The 13,152-nt window shown below is 42.3% G+C and overlaps 1 protein-coding gene across 5 annotated transcripts in view; it reads right to left on the reverse strand.

Moving 5' to 3' along the window:
- Nucleotides 1-8,946: 8,946 nt before the first annotated feature.
- Nucleotides 8,947-13,152, reverse strand: part of PKNOX1 (PBX/knotted 1 homeobox 1) — a 42,429-nt gene continuing 38,223 nt past the window's right edge. For all 5 annotated transcript variants that reach the window (XM_072028361.1, XM_027448677.3, XM_027448673.3 and 2 more), the window contains 2 exons: nucleotides 11,399-11,571; nucleotides 8,947-10,421 (listed from right to left, as the gene is read on the reverse strand). In XM_072028361.1, coding sequence (XP_071884462.1) covers nucleotides 10,210-10,421; nucleotides 11,399-11,571 — 385 coding nt within the window. In that variant the 3' untranslated portion in view covers nucleotides 8,947-10,209. The remainder of the gene's footprint in view (nucleotides 10,422-11,398; nucleotides 11,572-13,152) is intronic.

Consider the following 13,152-nt stretch of genomic DNA (forward strand, 5'->3'; position numbering starts at 1 on the left):
GTCGAGACAAGCCTCCCTCCAGCCACCTGTGCCCCAGGTACACCTGGAACATGAAGCATGCCTCCCCACCCCTGTTTCCTAACCTTGCGGGTTAGGAAACAACAGCTCTTGCTTTCCTGTGGGTTTCTGAGGCAGGCATTGTGAGAGAAGTTAGAAGGCGATGTGCTGAACTTTGCCAGACACCATGAATCATGCAGTCAGCACATACCTCTTCCCCTACTGATTTCATCACAGCTGAGCTGTGGGAAGGGTGACAGAAATAACTCTCTCCACTCACGGAGTAAGAGAAGACCCCGCAGACAGCTAACCCCTGAAAGATAAAAACAGAAAGCTGGGGTGCGCCTGTGTCTCCACAGCATGGCTGAGGCTGGCAGGGACCCCCGGAGGCCACCTGCTCCAAGCCCTGCCCAAACAGGGCCACCCAGAGCAGGCTGCCCAGGGCCAGGCCCAGGCAGAGATCCCCAAGGAGGAGCCACCCCAGCTCTCTGGGCAGCCTGTGCCAGGGCTCCTCACCCGCACAGCACAGAAGTGCTGCCTGCTGCTCAGGGGGAGCCTCCTGGGCTCCATTTTGTGCCCACTGCCTCTTGTCCTGGCACTGGGCACCACTGAAAAGGGCCTGGCTCCATCCTTGAACCCTCCCTTTGGGTATTTATGGACACTGATGAGATCCACCTGAGCCTTCCCTTCTACAGGCTGAACAGCCCCGGCTCTCTCAGCCTCTCCTCACAGGATAGGTGCTCCTGCCCCTCGATTACCTTAATGGGGGCCCGTGACAGGATTCTTTCTGCTATGTCCATGTCTTTCCTGTACTGGGGAGCCCTGAACAAGAGAGGCGGACATACTGTAGCGTCCTCCTTGCGCCAAACCCTCCTCCAGCAGAGGGTAGCGCAGCACACACACGTGTGGGAAGTGACAGTGCAAAATGTTAGAGCCCTGGGCAGCAAACAGCCCCGTCCGAACACCAGCTGGGGAGGATGAACCTCTGGATTCATGCATGTCCTTCCCGTGGTCACAGTGTGCTCTGTCATGGGGAATGGTATTTCACCCAGCGCCCCTTCCCCTCCCCAGCTCTTCTCTGTTGGCTGGAAGGTCTCTCTGAGTAAAGACAAAGCTCAGCAGTGCCTGGTGGAGCAGGCAGCAATGTGAACATGGCAGCGAGGCCAAGCTCTGGGCTCACCCATTGCAGGGTGGGTGAGCGCGGCCTGGTCTGCTGCTGAGCCCAGGAGCGCGAGGAATGCCGTGCGTGGCAGGCTTTAACCCTGTGCTATGCCAGTATTTAGAAATACCCGAATGAATTCACACCCTGGACATGTTTTTAAGTTGTGACTTTTTCAGTCCATGGGGTTAGCTGGCTGTCTTTCTCGTTTGCCAAAGGTTTACAGAAATCGGGGTCAGTCCACAAGTGCAGCGTCACGAGCGGTCTCTGCAGGCACGAATTTCTCCTCCTGGGGCGGGTGGCAGTCTGCTGAGCTTGGCTTGGTCTTTGCCTCGCATCTTATCTGCCCCTCGTGCGAGACTGATAACCTTTTCAAAGCAAAGACTGACGGCAAGGACTGGATAACACGGCTCTTGTGCCTGTCTGCGTAAACACCAGGGGCGGCACAGGAACAAAGAGCAGCCCCTCTTCAAACAGCTGTGGCAAAATTAGCCCTGAAAACTGCAACTCCTGGAAAGAATTGATGTTGCACGTAATGCAATCAAGTCTGAGGGGTTGTTTGTGCCCTTTGGCATCCCGCAACTTTGTGAAGGATCATCACTGCTGCTTAGGTGTTTGTGAAACCAGTGAGGCCTTTCTTCACCGCGTTACAACGATTTGAATAGCACCGTGTTTGGGGCTTAAGTCCTTTCAGCATGCCCTCTCAATTCCTGCCTCAAGAAGCTGTAAAACATTAGAGAAAAACAATATTCATGCATGAAAGCTGATTAGGAGGTGTCCTTTTGGCACCACACCACCCAGTGCCAAGAAACTAAGGTATTTGCCCAGGTCCTTCCACCTTTTTGGGCAGCAGGTCAGGACAAACTGCTCTCTGTGTGGGTATTGCACAGGCTGGCATCCCTGCTGCTCTGCTCCCCCAGCTGCCTCTGTAAAACCAGAGGAGCCGACACGGGGATTATGTTGGCCGAAACTGCAGAGCAGCAGGTGAGGGGATACATGAGCAGAGGGATTTAGCAGGCAGGAGTTTCAGGGCAAAACCAATATGCACTCAATACAGCATGTATTTTACTTCTGAAATTCAAAATGGAAATGGATTTTTTTCTGATCATTTTTTAAATGTAATTTCTTTAAAGATTTGCATGATTTACTATTTTGTAAATCATGTAAACCATGTTTCCCTAACCAGTGCATAGTTTGTGATGCAGAGTATTAAAATATGCATATTTCTACACCTAAGACTTTTAATGGGGGAGAAGCAAACATCATTAAAAAAATGCCCTATCACTACACTCCATGACAGAGTCCATCCCCAGCTTTTCTGCAGGCCCCTTTAGGCACTGGAAGGCTTCTGTAAGGTCTCCCTGGAGCCTTCTCATCTGCAGGCTGGCTTCATGGGAGAGGTGCTCCAGCACTTCGATCAACTTTGTGGCCCTCCTCCAGACTTGTTCTAATATTTCAATTTCCTTCTTGTGCTGAGGGCCCCAGAGCTGAATGCAGTGCCCCAGGTGGGGTCTCAGGAGAGCAGAGCAGAGCAGAGGGGGAAAATCCCCTCCCTCACTGCTGGCCATGCTGCTTTTGATGCAGCCCAGGATGCGGTTGGCTTTCTGGGCTGCAAGCACACGTTGCTGGCTCACATCAAGCTTCTTGTCAACCAACACCCAACACCCCCAGGGCCTTCTCCTCAGGGCTCTCTTCAATCCACTGAGCTGTTGCTCTTTGAGTGTGACCATCCAGCCGATTCCTCATTCACCGAGTGGTCAGTCTGTCAAACCCAGATCTCTGCAATTTAGAGACAAGGATATTGCGGAGACAGTATCAAATGCTTTGCCCAAGTCCAGGTAGATGGTGTCAGTTGCTCTTCCCCTGTCCACCACTGCTGTAATCCCATCACAGAAGGCCACCAGATTTGTGGTCAAGCACTCTTGTTCCAGTACAAAAATTCAGAGAGACTCCAGTAACAGAATACCCTCTAGAAATTTTCTTTCTGGCCTCAATTTGGATCTTACGCATGGAAACATATGTACTCATCCATGTCTTTGAAAAAGCTACCAGAACACTAATCAATGTTGTTTATGGAATCACACACATAATTAAGTCTCCTTGCCTGAAATTAAAAGCGGCCTAAATCTTAACGATGAAACAAACTTCCAAACTGAGCTATGCAGAAATGTATAACATAACTTGATGGACACTAAAGTATTGAGAGTCTCTGAAGTTAGCAGCTCACAGTGAAAGGCTGCAGGTGGAAGAAGGCACAGGAAAGGTTAAGTGGCAAAGAAAAAACAGCATATAAGTGAACCTGTGATTTCTTATGTATGATCTGTATAGTTTTCATTACTATGGAAAATCTAGTCTTAAAAAGGTTTGGATCTTAACAAAAATTGTCTCTGAATTCAATTTTATTACAACATTTACATTTAGTATATGCATCAGTCTGTATTTAGGGTACAGTGATAGATTTAGCAAAAAAAAAGCATGCTAGGAATACTGGCCAGGAGAAGGCCGTCAGACCGAACCTTCTGCCTTGTGCTGGTGGTGACACAGAAGTCGGAAGACCAACAGAGAGATAAGTATTCATGTTTTTTTCCCCCCCCAATTTCCTCCATAAGCTTTAGATGGCATCTCAGTTGCAGCAGGAAGATGAGCCATGCCTGACCTAGGAAGGACGCATTGCCCTTAGAATTTAGTGGGGTAGTAAAATGGTGGGGTTTTATTGATGTTTTGTTAATTTTTAAAATTATATTTATTTAATAGAGCACAGGTGTAATGCTGCATACCTTGTACACTCTGGCAATGCACAAATTTCAATCTAGATGTTGAATAAATAGTGCCTGGTGTGCCAACCTTCCCTGGTACTTTTTGCGGTATCCTCTATTTGCAGTGCACGTCTGGAGTTTATTTTTCTTCTTTTTGGCATTGAAGGTACTGCTCTGGTTTTCTACAAAGAGGGGCATTTAGAAGCAGCCCTAAGTTGGATAATAAAGGATTAGCATTTTGTAAACAGGTGCTCCATGAAAGCCAACACGCTAATCAGCTACTCATGATTACGCTTCCAATCCCTGTTGTGCCTTCATCTGGCAGGGGAATTTGAGACCAAGAGACCAGGAACATGCTCTTCTGGCTGTAACTCAGGTACAAGCATCTCCTCTTTTTTGGTTTTTGGTTTTGGTTTCCTTGAAAACAGTCAATTATGCCTAGAATCACATGCTCATCAGTGCAGGAAGACAGCTGTTGTGCAGTTGGTCATGGAGCAGATGGAGGCCCTGACCTGGTCACCTGAGCAGTTTTGACATGGCCCATGAGATCCCCAGGAATCTGTGAAGGTGCCCACACCCTGCCGTGACCTCCATCCTGCTGTCACCCAAGGGGACGGGTCTGCCAAGCAAGGCACAGCCACGCGAGGCAGGCTGTCTGTCTGCATCTGTGCTGAGTAAGACGTGCACATCACATGAGTTTGAGTTTCTTGCTAGAGGAGGTGCTATCTTATCTGTCATTAGGCTGCTGCTCCCTTCCTGACGATTCCTGACCTAGCAGGACATGATTTCAGGAACGTGTTACAGTCTACCCTGCTGAACAAGTCAGCAGACGGGGCTGGTACCGGAGAATTCTTTTCAAATAAGTATATATACCATATATGGTTGGAACCATTATTGGAAGTTTGATGTCCATGCCATTTTAATTAACAGTTTTGAAACAACAACAAAAAGAAACCCCAAAGTCACACACATTATGGACTATTTACCTGCTAATTCTCTTTCATCAAAGCTGCTCCTGCGTTACAAAAGCATAATAAAAATCCCCATACTGTTAAGGGCTAGTAAACATTTTTCTTCATTTGCATAAACAGGAAAACCCAAACAAACAAAAAGGCCCAAGACTGACTGCCCCTGGCCAAAAACTGGTTAAATAGTTTGAAACTCAGCTCAAGATTTCTCAAAACCGTGTCTTTCAGCCAAACAATACTGCTAAAGTAACGCGAATGCTTCACTTTAAAAATGTGCTTTTCCAGTTCACAGAGAACAGTAGTGTAAAAATAAGTCATCCTTGAAGCACATTCTGATTTTTAATTTTATCCTTCGAGAGATTGGTTGCTTCAAAAGTCTCTTAACAACTGAGGGCTAAAAAAAGTTACAGGTTTACATTTTAAAGATTGTCCATTGTGTAGACCAAACGTTGCCAACCCACTGGCAGATTTATGGGCCACTTCTGTCATGATCTGAAAACGCTGGATTCGATTTACACAAGGTAAGGATCTTTATAGTAGTCTACAAAGTTGGTAAGGCATTTCACTGCTTTCTCGCACATTGCTTTTCGCTGGCAAAAAACAGCTGTGATCACTCAGCAGGTCCTAAATAACCGAGTCACAGAAAAAAAAAAAAAGAAAGAAAAAGAAAGAACATTTTTATATTTCCAGGTGACAAGAACAAACAAGTAACATGATTTGGGCAATCACTTGAGAGCACATTAGTGCCAATTTCACTACACGTTACATTGGGTGACCGAGTTACTTCAGGACTTAAAATTAAACAACCCAGAACCGATTGAAAGCACTCAGCAAGCCCAGGAGGGGCGCGTGTGGAATCCGCACCGAGGGGGAGCTTGGCAAAAACCAGCCAGCTTTGCTCTCCAGCTACCCTGGACAGTAAAGAGCTGAGAGTACTCAGCCCACGGCTGATGATGTGACGTTACAATTAAACTTGCATTGTCATGGACGTGCTCTGGTTTTAGGAGGTGGTGACAGTTTCAATTTATTCTTAGGAAACCAAAACATTTCAGGTAATTGTTTCACATGCAAGGTTTTCATGGGGGAACCAAGTTCAGTTACATTTCCAACAGGATTCCAAAACTACATTTCTTGCCTATTCAACTCTGAAAACCAAGCTGAATATAAGGCTGAAAGGCTTAAAAGATCAGTCGAAGTAACAGAAGCCAGAAAGACAACAACGATATAGCACCTAAAAATGGGAGATTCACACAACGTTTTTGACATTCATGTCTTGCATAGACAAATGCTTATTAATTTTTTTTTTCCCCCTCAGGACAACTCAGCTTCAGAAAATAAATCTTAAATCAACTTTAATTACAGTTAAATGCGTGTGTTTCAGTTTTCCAAAATACATTATTTTCTTTTTAACTGCTGCTACAAGTGTAATAGTTTTATGAAGCTCTCCTCCCTTGGAAAGACTGTTTCACCCTTTGGGGCTGTCAAGTTCATGAAGCCAGGAAGCTGAACTGCTTTCTAATCCTCTTTCCCCACGTGATTAGAGAAACAAACAGCTCTATTATTCATGCAGTAAGTCTCCGTGGCCCTGCTCCAGAAGAAGATCCATAAACCTGAAGCTACTTTTAGAACAGAGGAACTGGGAACTCTCATCCTTCAGTGTGGGTCTGTCTTCTGGCCATGTTTCCACATCAAAACGATGCACTGTGCACAGCAGAACCACATGAAGTTCTTCCCTTCTAATCCCTTCACCCACAGGCTGGTTTCCTCTGCAAGAAAACCTAGGCATGCAGGCAGAAGCAAGCTGAAGGGCTTTCCAAGAGGTTCCCACTCATGATCAGGGACCAGAAGAGGGAAGCAATGCTTTTGCAGGTAAATGCAGCCCCACGTGCAGCCCTTACAGAGTTTCCCTGAGGTCAGCTGGACTCCACTTTGACCCAATATCCGGATCTAGGAAAGTCTCTGCAGAGCCAGAGCCATGCCTATCAATTATGTCTTCCAACATTTTTAATTTTTTTTTTTTGAACAGTCATTTAAAAATACATACTGACCAATTTGGAATTGATTTACTAAATAAAGTTGTTTCCAAAGATACAAAATAATGGGAAATCAGCTTGCTTGTCACAGAAGTCTTGGGAAAAGTGGACTGAAAACTCCGTTTTGGGTTAATGATCTAGATTACATTGGGAAAAAGTAAAGTTTCAATAATTATGTTTGCATAAGAATTGCAGTAATTTAAAAACCAAATTAGCTCTTCTCTTGCCTACCAATACAACTTTAATTGGGGGTAAGGGGTAATTATACATGGGTTTAATGTTAGGTTCTCTATGAAGACTTTGTACATAAGTGCCTAATGTAAACATTTTTTTCCAACTACCACAGAATAGTGATGCTTTGTTTAAACCAGCAGTCTTTCTTACACAGCAAAAAAGGAAGCACATTTTCTTCTAAATTGTGAAAAGACAGCTGCATGTCTAGGCAGCTCATACCCCTGCTCTCACCAAATTAAAAGACAGGGTTTGAGTTCCTCATGTTAAGTAATCTCTTGGATTATACTGGTAACTTTTCCAATTTTCATAATTGCGCACATTTGTGTTTCTAATTTGACAGGAGAACTACTCCATATTCTCCCTTTCATAGGGGCTTCCATCAGCTTCACTTTCCAGGTATTTACCAACCAGCTAAAGACAAGGTGACAAATGTGAGACAAATGATCTACGAACCCCAGTTTAGTTTGTGCTTCCCTTTGGTGCTGGCTGCTTGCTGCCCTCCTAGATCTGCTGCTGAGCCATTTCCTTGCCTACCTTCAAGCCGGTGAGGAAAGTGCTGCTGTTGTGCACTGATAACTGGTCAAGGAGGGAAAAGGCAGTGAGAAATGACTTGTTCTTCTAGCATAGGCTGATTTGGAAAAGCACAGATTTGACCATAGCCCTGCACATACCGAGAAGTCATTACTCGGCTGCCTACAAGATACAAAAATCACCACACTATTACATGTGGAGAAGGGTAGCTGAATAATCCCCCCAGGGAAATCAAAAAGCATAGCCAATTACACAATGGAAACTGTGAGGGTGATGAAGTACTTGCAGAGTTGTAAAAAAAATAAAAAAATAAAAATAAAAATCTGTCTCTCAGTTCTCGTCATCTTAGGTATCCTTTGTAGGAGCACTGGGTTGAATGTTTCCAGAGGAGCATGATTTGCACATGATAGCTTTCTTTTAAATGTATTTTCGGGTTGAATTGGATTTGACAATAGCTTTTGGGATAGTTATGCTTTGTCAAAGTCTTCCTAATTAAATCTTACATGAATCATTTCCAAGTTATGCTCTTTACAAACATGTCACATTAGTGGCAAAGTAGAGAACTTAGAAGAACAAAATTCTTTAGAAATTATCACTCCAGCAGGAACAGATCATTACAGTCTTTGAACTAGGAAGCAAAATCCTCAGTCATGAATAAACGAAAGCTATTGCAGAAACATCACTAGTGATGAGTAAAGCCCAATTTGTCAAAACAGCTACCAGTCACTTAAAACTAGTATCATTCTCCTTGTATGTGTACCAGTGTTATAGACATTTCTTTCTGAAGTTTTTCTTCATACCAACTTAAACATGACCTGTAAGACAGTCGTTAAAGACCTCCTTTCAAGCATTTAAGCATATAAAAAAGTACATGCTTGAAAATCCCACTGAAATCAATGGGACCTAAGCATATGCCTGAGTATTTTGTGAAACAGAAATTTAAGTATTCAATTAAATATTTGCATCTGCTAGAGAGTTCTGCTCAAATACAATGTCTAAAGCTTCCATAAGCTAACATCCTTTTCCCTGTCATGTTAGAAATGCAACTAGATTTGATCTAAACAAGAGATTTCTGGCTTTGTTCTAATCCAACAGAGGGACAAAGGGACAGGGGAAAAGAGGATGCTGATCATACTGTGAAGACTCTTGGCGTCTGTTATTTCTATTTAACAATGGGAAATATGAAGTTCCAAGAGTGAGCGTTCATGGATGAACAGAAAGACTCCAAACTTTGGGGGAAAAAATAAAAGGACTATTACCACAAAAAGTGTTTTCATCATTAGCTCTTAGATTTTAAATGACAATAGGATTTTCTACTCTAATAAAGCCTGCTGTATACTCTTGTAGTGACCTTCAGATTTGAAATTTTTTTTACAGAAATCCATAAATTATATGTCTTTTTGTATTGGGGGAAAATATTTCAAATGCAATGAAATAGTGATAGCAGAATTCATGACTGTATAGTACATATCTTTTCACTTTTCAGAATCAGATGTACAAACTATAAACTCTTAAATTTCTCTAATAACCGGAAGTGTCGTAGGCATTTCAGTTTACTTACCTGAATACTCATTTAGCAAATATCTTCAGATACAAGTCTAGATACAGAGTTAATGTAATTTGAATATTAGTTTACACATAATATAAATCAATGTTTGACAATATCAAAATCCCATCAAACAGTGGGCCCCTTCTTATGCTATTATCAAATATACTATATCACTGTGGGATAGCTGAGAATCATAGAACGCTAGTATAGGTTTGTTTATTAAATTTGGTCAGTTTTCAGACCTTCCAAATAGGAATACTAAACATTTATTTTTCCCCTCTGGAAATTCTTTTTTTTTTTTTTTCCCTCCTGCGTAATACAGTCGTCATCCCAATTCCTAATGAATTTATAAAAATATTTTTTATCCAATAACCCCGGCAAGGTAAAAATAGGAGTTTTTATAGCAAATGATAAACAGGCTCACGGACTATGAGAGAAACTAAACTTATTTAAGTTGCCATACATTCGCTACCGAATCACACATCACCATTTTCTTTTTGTGTGTGTTGCTGTCCACCTCAGACTAGCAGTTTTTAAGGTGCAGAAGCATCTTTCAAATATATGCATCAAACTTAATGATCAATTTCCACACACTAGTGTCACATGCTTTAAATTTACATCACCTGCCCATCAAGAGCTGTGTTAAATAACAGCACTAATTGAAACTGCATAATTCTTTAGAAACTGCAGCACTTCCAATTCAGAGAATAAAGGGGTGCTAACATGGTTCTTTATATTACTAGATATAATTTTCTGAAATAAGAAAATTAAAAGAAATGAAAAAACACATTTGAAAGAAGTTGCTGCACCTGCAAAAACACTCTTTAAGCTTACTATGAAATACAAAAAAGTGCACCCTTCTATATCTACATATAAAACATATTAGAAATAAAACTTGTGTAAAATGTTTGCTGTGCAAACTATAAAAACAGTCAGTCAGTCCATTCTTTTTCCTAAACGTTTTGTCACACTCTCTTGCTTCCTACTGCAGAGAATCGCTGTTATCCAAAACCAGCCCACTGATATTTGTCGTTGAGAGATCTCCTCCATCATCTTCACCGCTGTCTACAGACTCATCCTCACTCTGCCCTGCCATCATAACTTGCTGAACAGCCAAAGTAGCACCATCAGATGACAAGGACTGGAGACTGTCTACATTCATGTTGACTGGAGCTGTAATTGTTACAACAGCACCTGCAGAAGCACAATCGTAAAAGTTTAGCATCTTTCTTGGTTTCTCAGTTTAAGCTATACATATGTATATGTAACAGATTTTGTTTCTAATTGACAGGAAGGAAAGCTAAAGAATGAAATTAGAATAAAAGCTAAACAGATTGTTTTACACTTAAATGTTAGGAAATGCCAGAATTAAGTTGGCCAAGAATCTTAAAGGTAGCTGTGTTCTGGACACTCATTACAGGAATTCTCCAATCTAGTCATCACAAGAGCATTTCTGCAGAGTATTACAGATTAATTAATTGCAGAAAAGTGGGAGTGTTCATAAAGATCCAAGGTGACTTAAATGGATAAAGCTGTTGTCAGATTCAGCAAAGACTGTGGGAAAGGCTGCTACAAGATTGTGACAAATAAAGCAGCAGGCTGCAGGAGAGAAAGGATGGTCCTGAGATTAAAGCAGTTAGATTCAATTTAAGAAAGAGAAGTATTTGTTTGATCTGATGCTAGGGAAGTTACTTCAGTCAAATTCTTTGGAAACTATTGTATGTCTCTGCTTCCCAATGCTCAACTTGAAACACATGAGGCATATATAGAACTGCAGATGCTCAGCCCCTCTAGCAATAGCGAAAGGAATGCAAACTGTATGGGGAGTCATGAAGCTGAAAGAGAAGTCCTGCTAGTCAAACAGAATGCTAGCGATGTACCTAACACTTACTGAGAGAACTTATGTGAGCATCTAACCTTTACTCTGTCATTTCATAACTTTTGAAATAAAAGCAACAGTCTCAGAACATAGATTCTAATAAAATACACCCCAAACCCAGAAAAAAACAAAGGATGGAAAAAAGATCACACTTTTTGTTATGCTTTTCCAGATTAAAAACGTAGTCATGCTGAAATATCAAGAAGCTCTCCCGCCAGATGTATCAACCCCTTTGTTTGCCTGGTACAGAGGAATTAACTCTATTATCTGTGTTCTTGCCAGTTCTCCTTACCGTCTGACATTGTGAGCTCATTAGATTGCTGCTGAGCAACTCCTGAGGCAATGGAGTCAGGCCAGAACCTCTGAACCGGTCTGTTCTGAGCTGTTTTCTTCTTTGTTTTTGGAGTTTCAGAACAACTGGAATCCAGCATTGGCTGAAGAATTCGCCTTCTAGCATTGATAAACCTAAACACAATCAAAAGTAAGAAGTACTTATAACCTGAAGGCAGTGGATGTTCTCTCTCTCTCTTGGATTCACAAAGTATGAAGTAGAAAAAAATGGAAATAAAAAACAAAACAAAACACAAAACAGAAGTATGAAACCTGCAGAGTGTCAATTCTCCCTCCCAGCTCCACTTGACATTCTTTTTTTAGCATGTAAAACTTGAACTCCTAGAGCACTGGCATCATTCGATATTGGCAAACTAGCTAAGCAAGTACTTCTGTTGTTTTGCTGCTAGCAGCATTTTCCCCCAGACCTCAGCTACGGAAACTCTCCAGACAGCATGACAGACATAAGTTTCAAGATCTTATTAAAAGCTAAGCACCAGAAAAGTTGCTGACAGCACAATTCAGAAAGCTGATACTCTACTAATGATACTCTCATTAGGGTTCACCTAAAATCTATCCCCATTCTAACCTAGTTTGTTTGGTCTGGTTTCATTTACTTCCCTAAGCTCCAGACTTAATTATTTTATAGGCTCACTAGCTTTCCCAGGCCTGGTTCCTGATCCAGAAGACAATACTAAACACATTTTTCAGATCTCATCCAATTCCTTTTCATTCCCCAATTTCCACTTGTTCACTCCAGCATGCTAATTATCACTCTTTCCCCTTTCTGCTAGTGAACAAGACGGTATTTAATCTGCATTTCACTTGGCTACTAGCAGTTAAGCAAATTAATTTTGCTGTAGGTAGCTGTGGCAAGAAGGAGCTGTGACTGAGGACAGCATTTCCCACTAAGTCTGACAAAACACATCCAGGACCCATCTTTACCTGCAGTGGGAGGAAGCCGAGTGCAGCTGGCAGGTCCACCTAGCGAGCTCAATGCTTTGTGGAGACTTTAGCCCAGAGCTCCGTTACTACTACGCCATGCAGACACAATTACACTGATCCACTCCTGGAGCCACTGCACTGCCACTAGCACGTGTATTTCCCCACTGAACCCCTCTGCAGCCATGCAGCCAGCATCAGCTTTGAAACCTGAGGAAGATCCCTCCTGGACTTTGCTGCAATGATTTTAGGAACCAACACCGTAGGCAGAATAGGATGCATGTTGGCACCCTCACTCCTCTTCTGCAAGGGCAGGCATGTTATCTTAAGCCTGTAGTGCACTTCAGACAGACTAAAACATATTGAGCCACGAAACAGAGTAGTTGAGACAGCAGTTGACACTTTCCATTCACCACTGTTTAGGGGATAGCATCATTTGATAGAAGAGCAGAATGAAGATCTGTTGACAGTAATATGCAGCCATAATTACCAGGAACACTTTTCAGAGCCTCAAGTCACCAAATCCCTTTAAAATTGAAATTTGTTACTTGCAGAGGAGATGTGAGAGTACTTCCATCTCTTTCAGCGGTAGAACAGAATGTAATTCTTAACGTTGCAAATTTTTCTCAAGTCCTTACATAACTTAAGTGGCACAAGCATTATTTTACCTTATAAAAAAAATAAGGTGCCTGTGTATCAATACATAATTCCTGTATTTTTATATACCTATTAGTCTTTACATATATGTAGTGCAGAACAACAAATTCAAACCCT

This window comes from Anas platyrhynchos, chromosome 1 (assembly GCF_047663525.1).
Source record: "Anas platyrhynchos isolate ZD024472 breed Pekin duck chromosome 1, IASCAAS_PekinDuck_T2T, whole genome shotgun sequence".
NCBI lineage: Eukaryota > Metazoa > Chordata > Aves > Anseriformes > Anatidae > Anas > Anas platyrhynchos.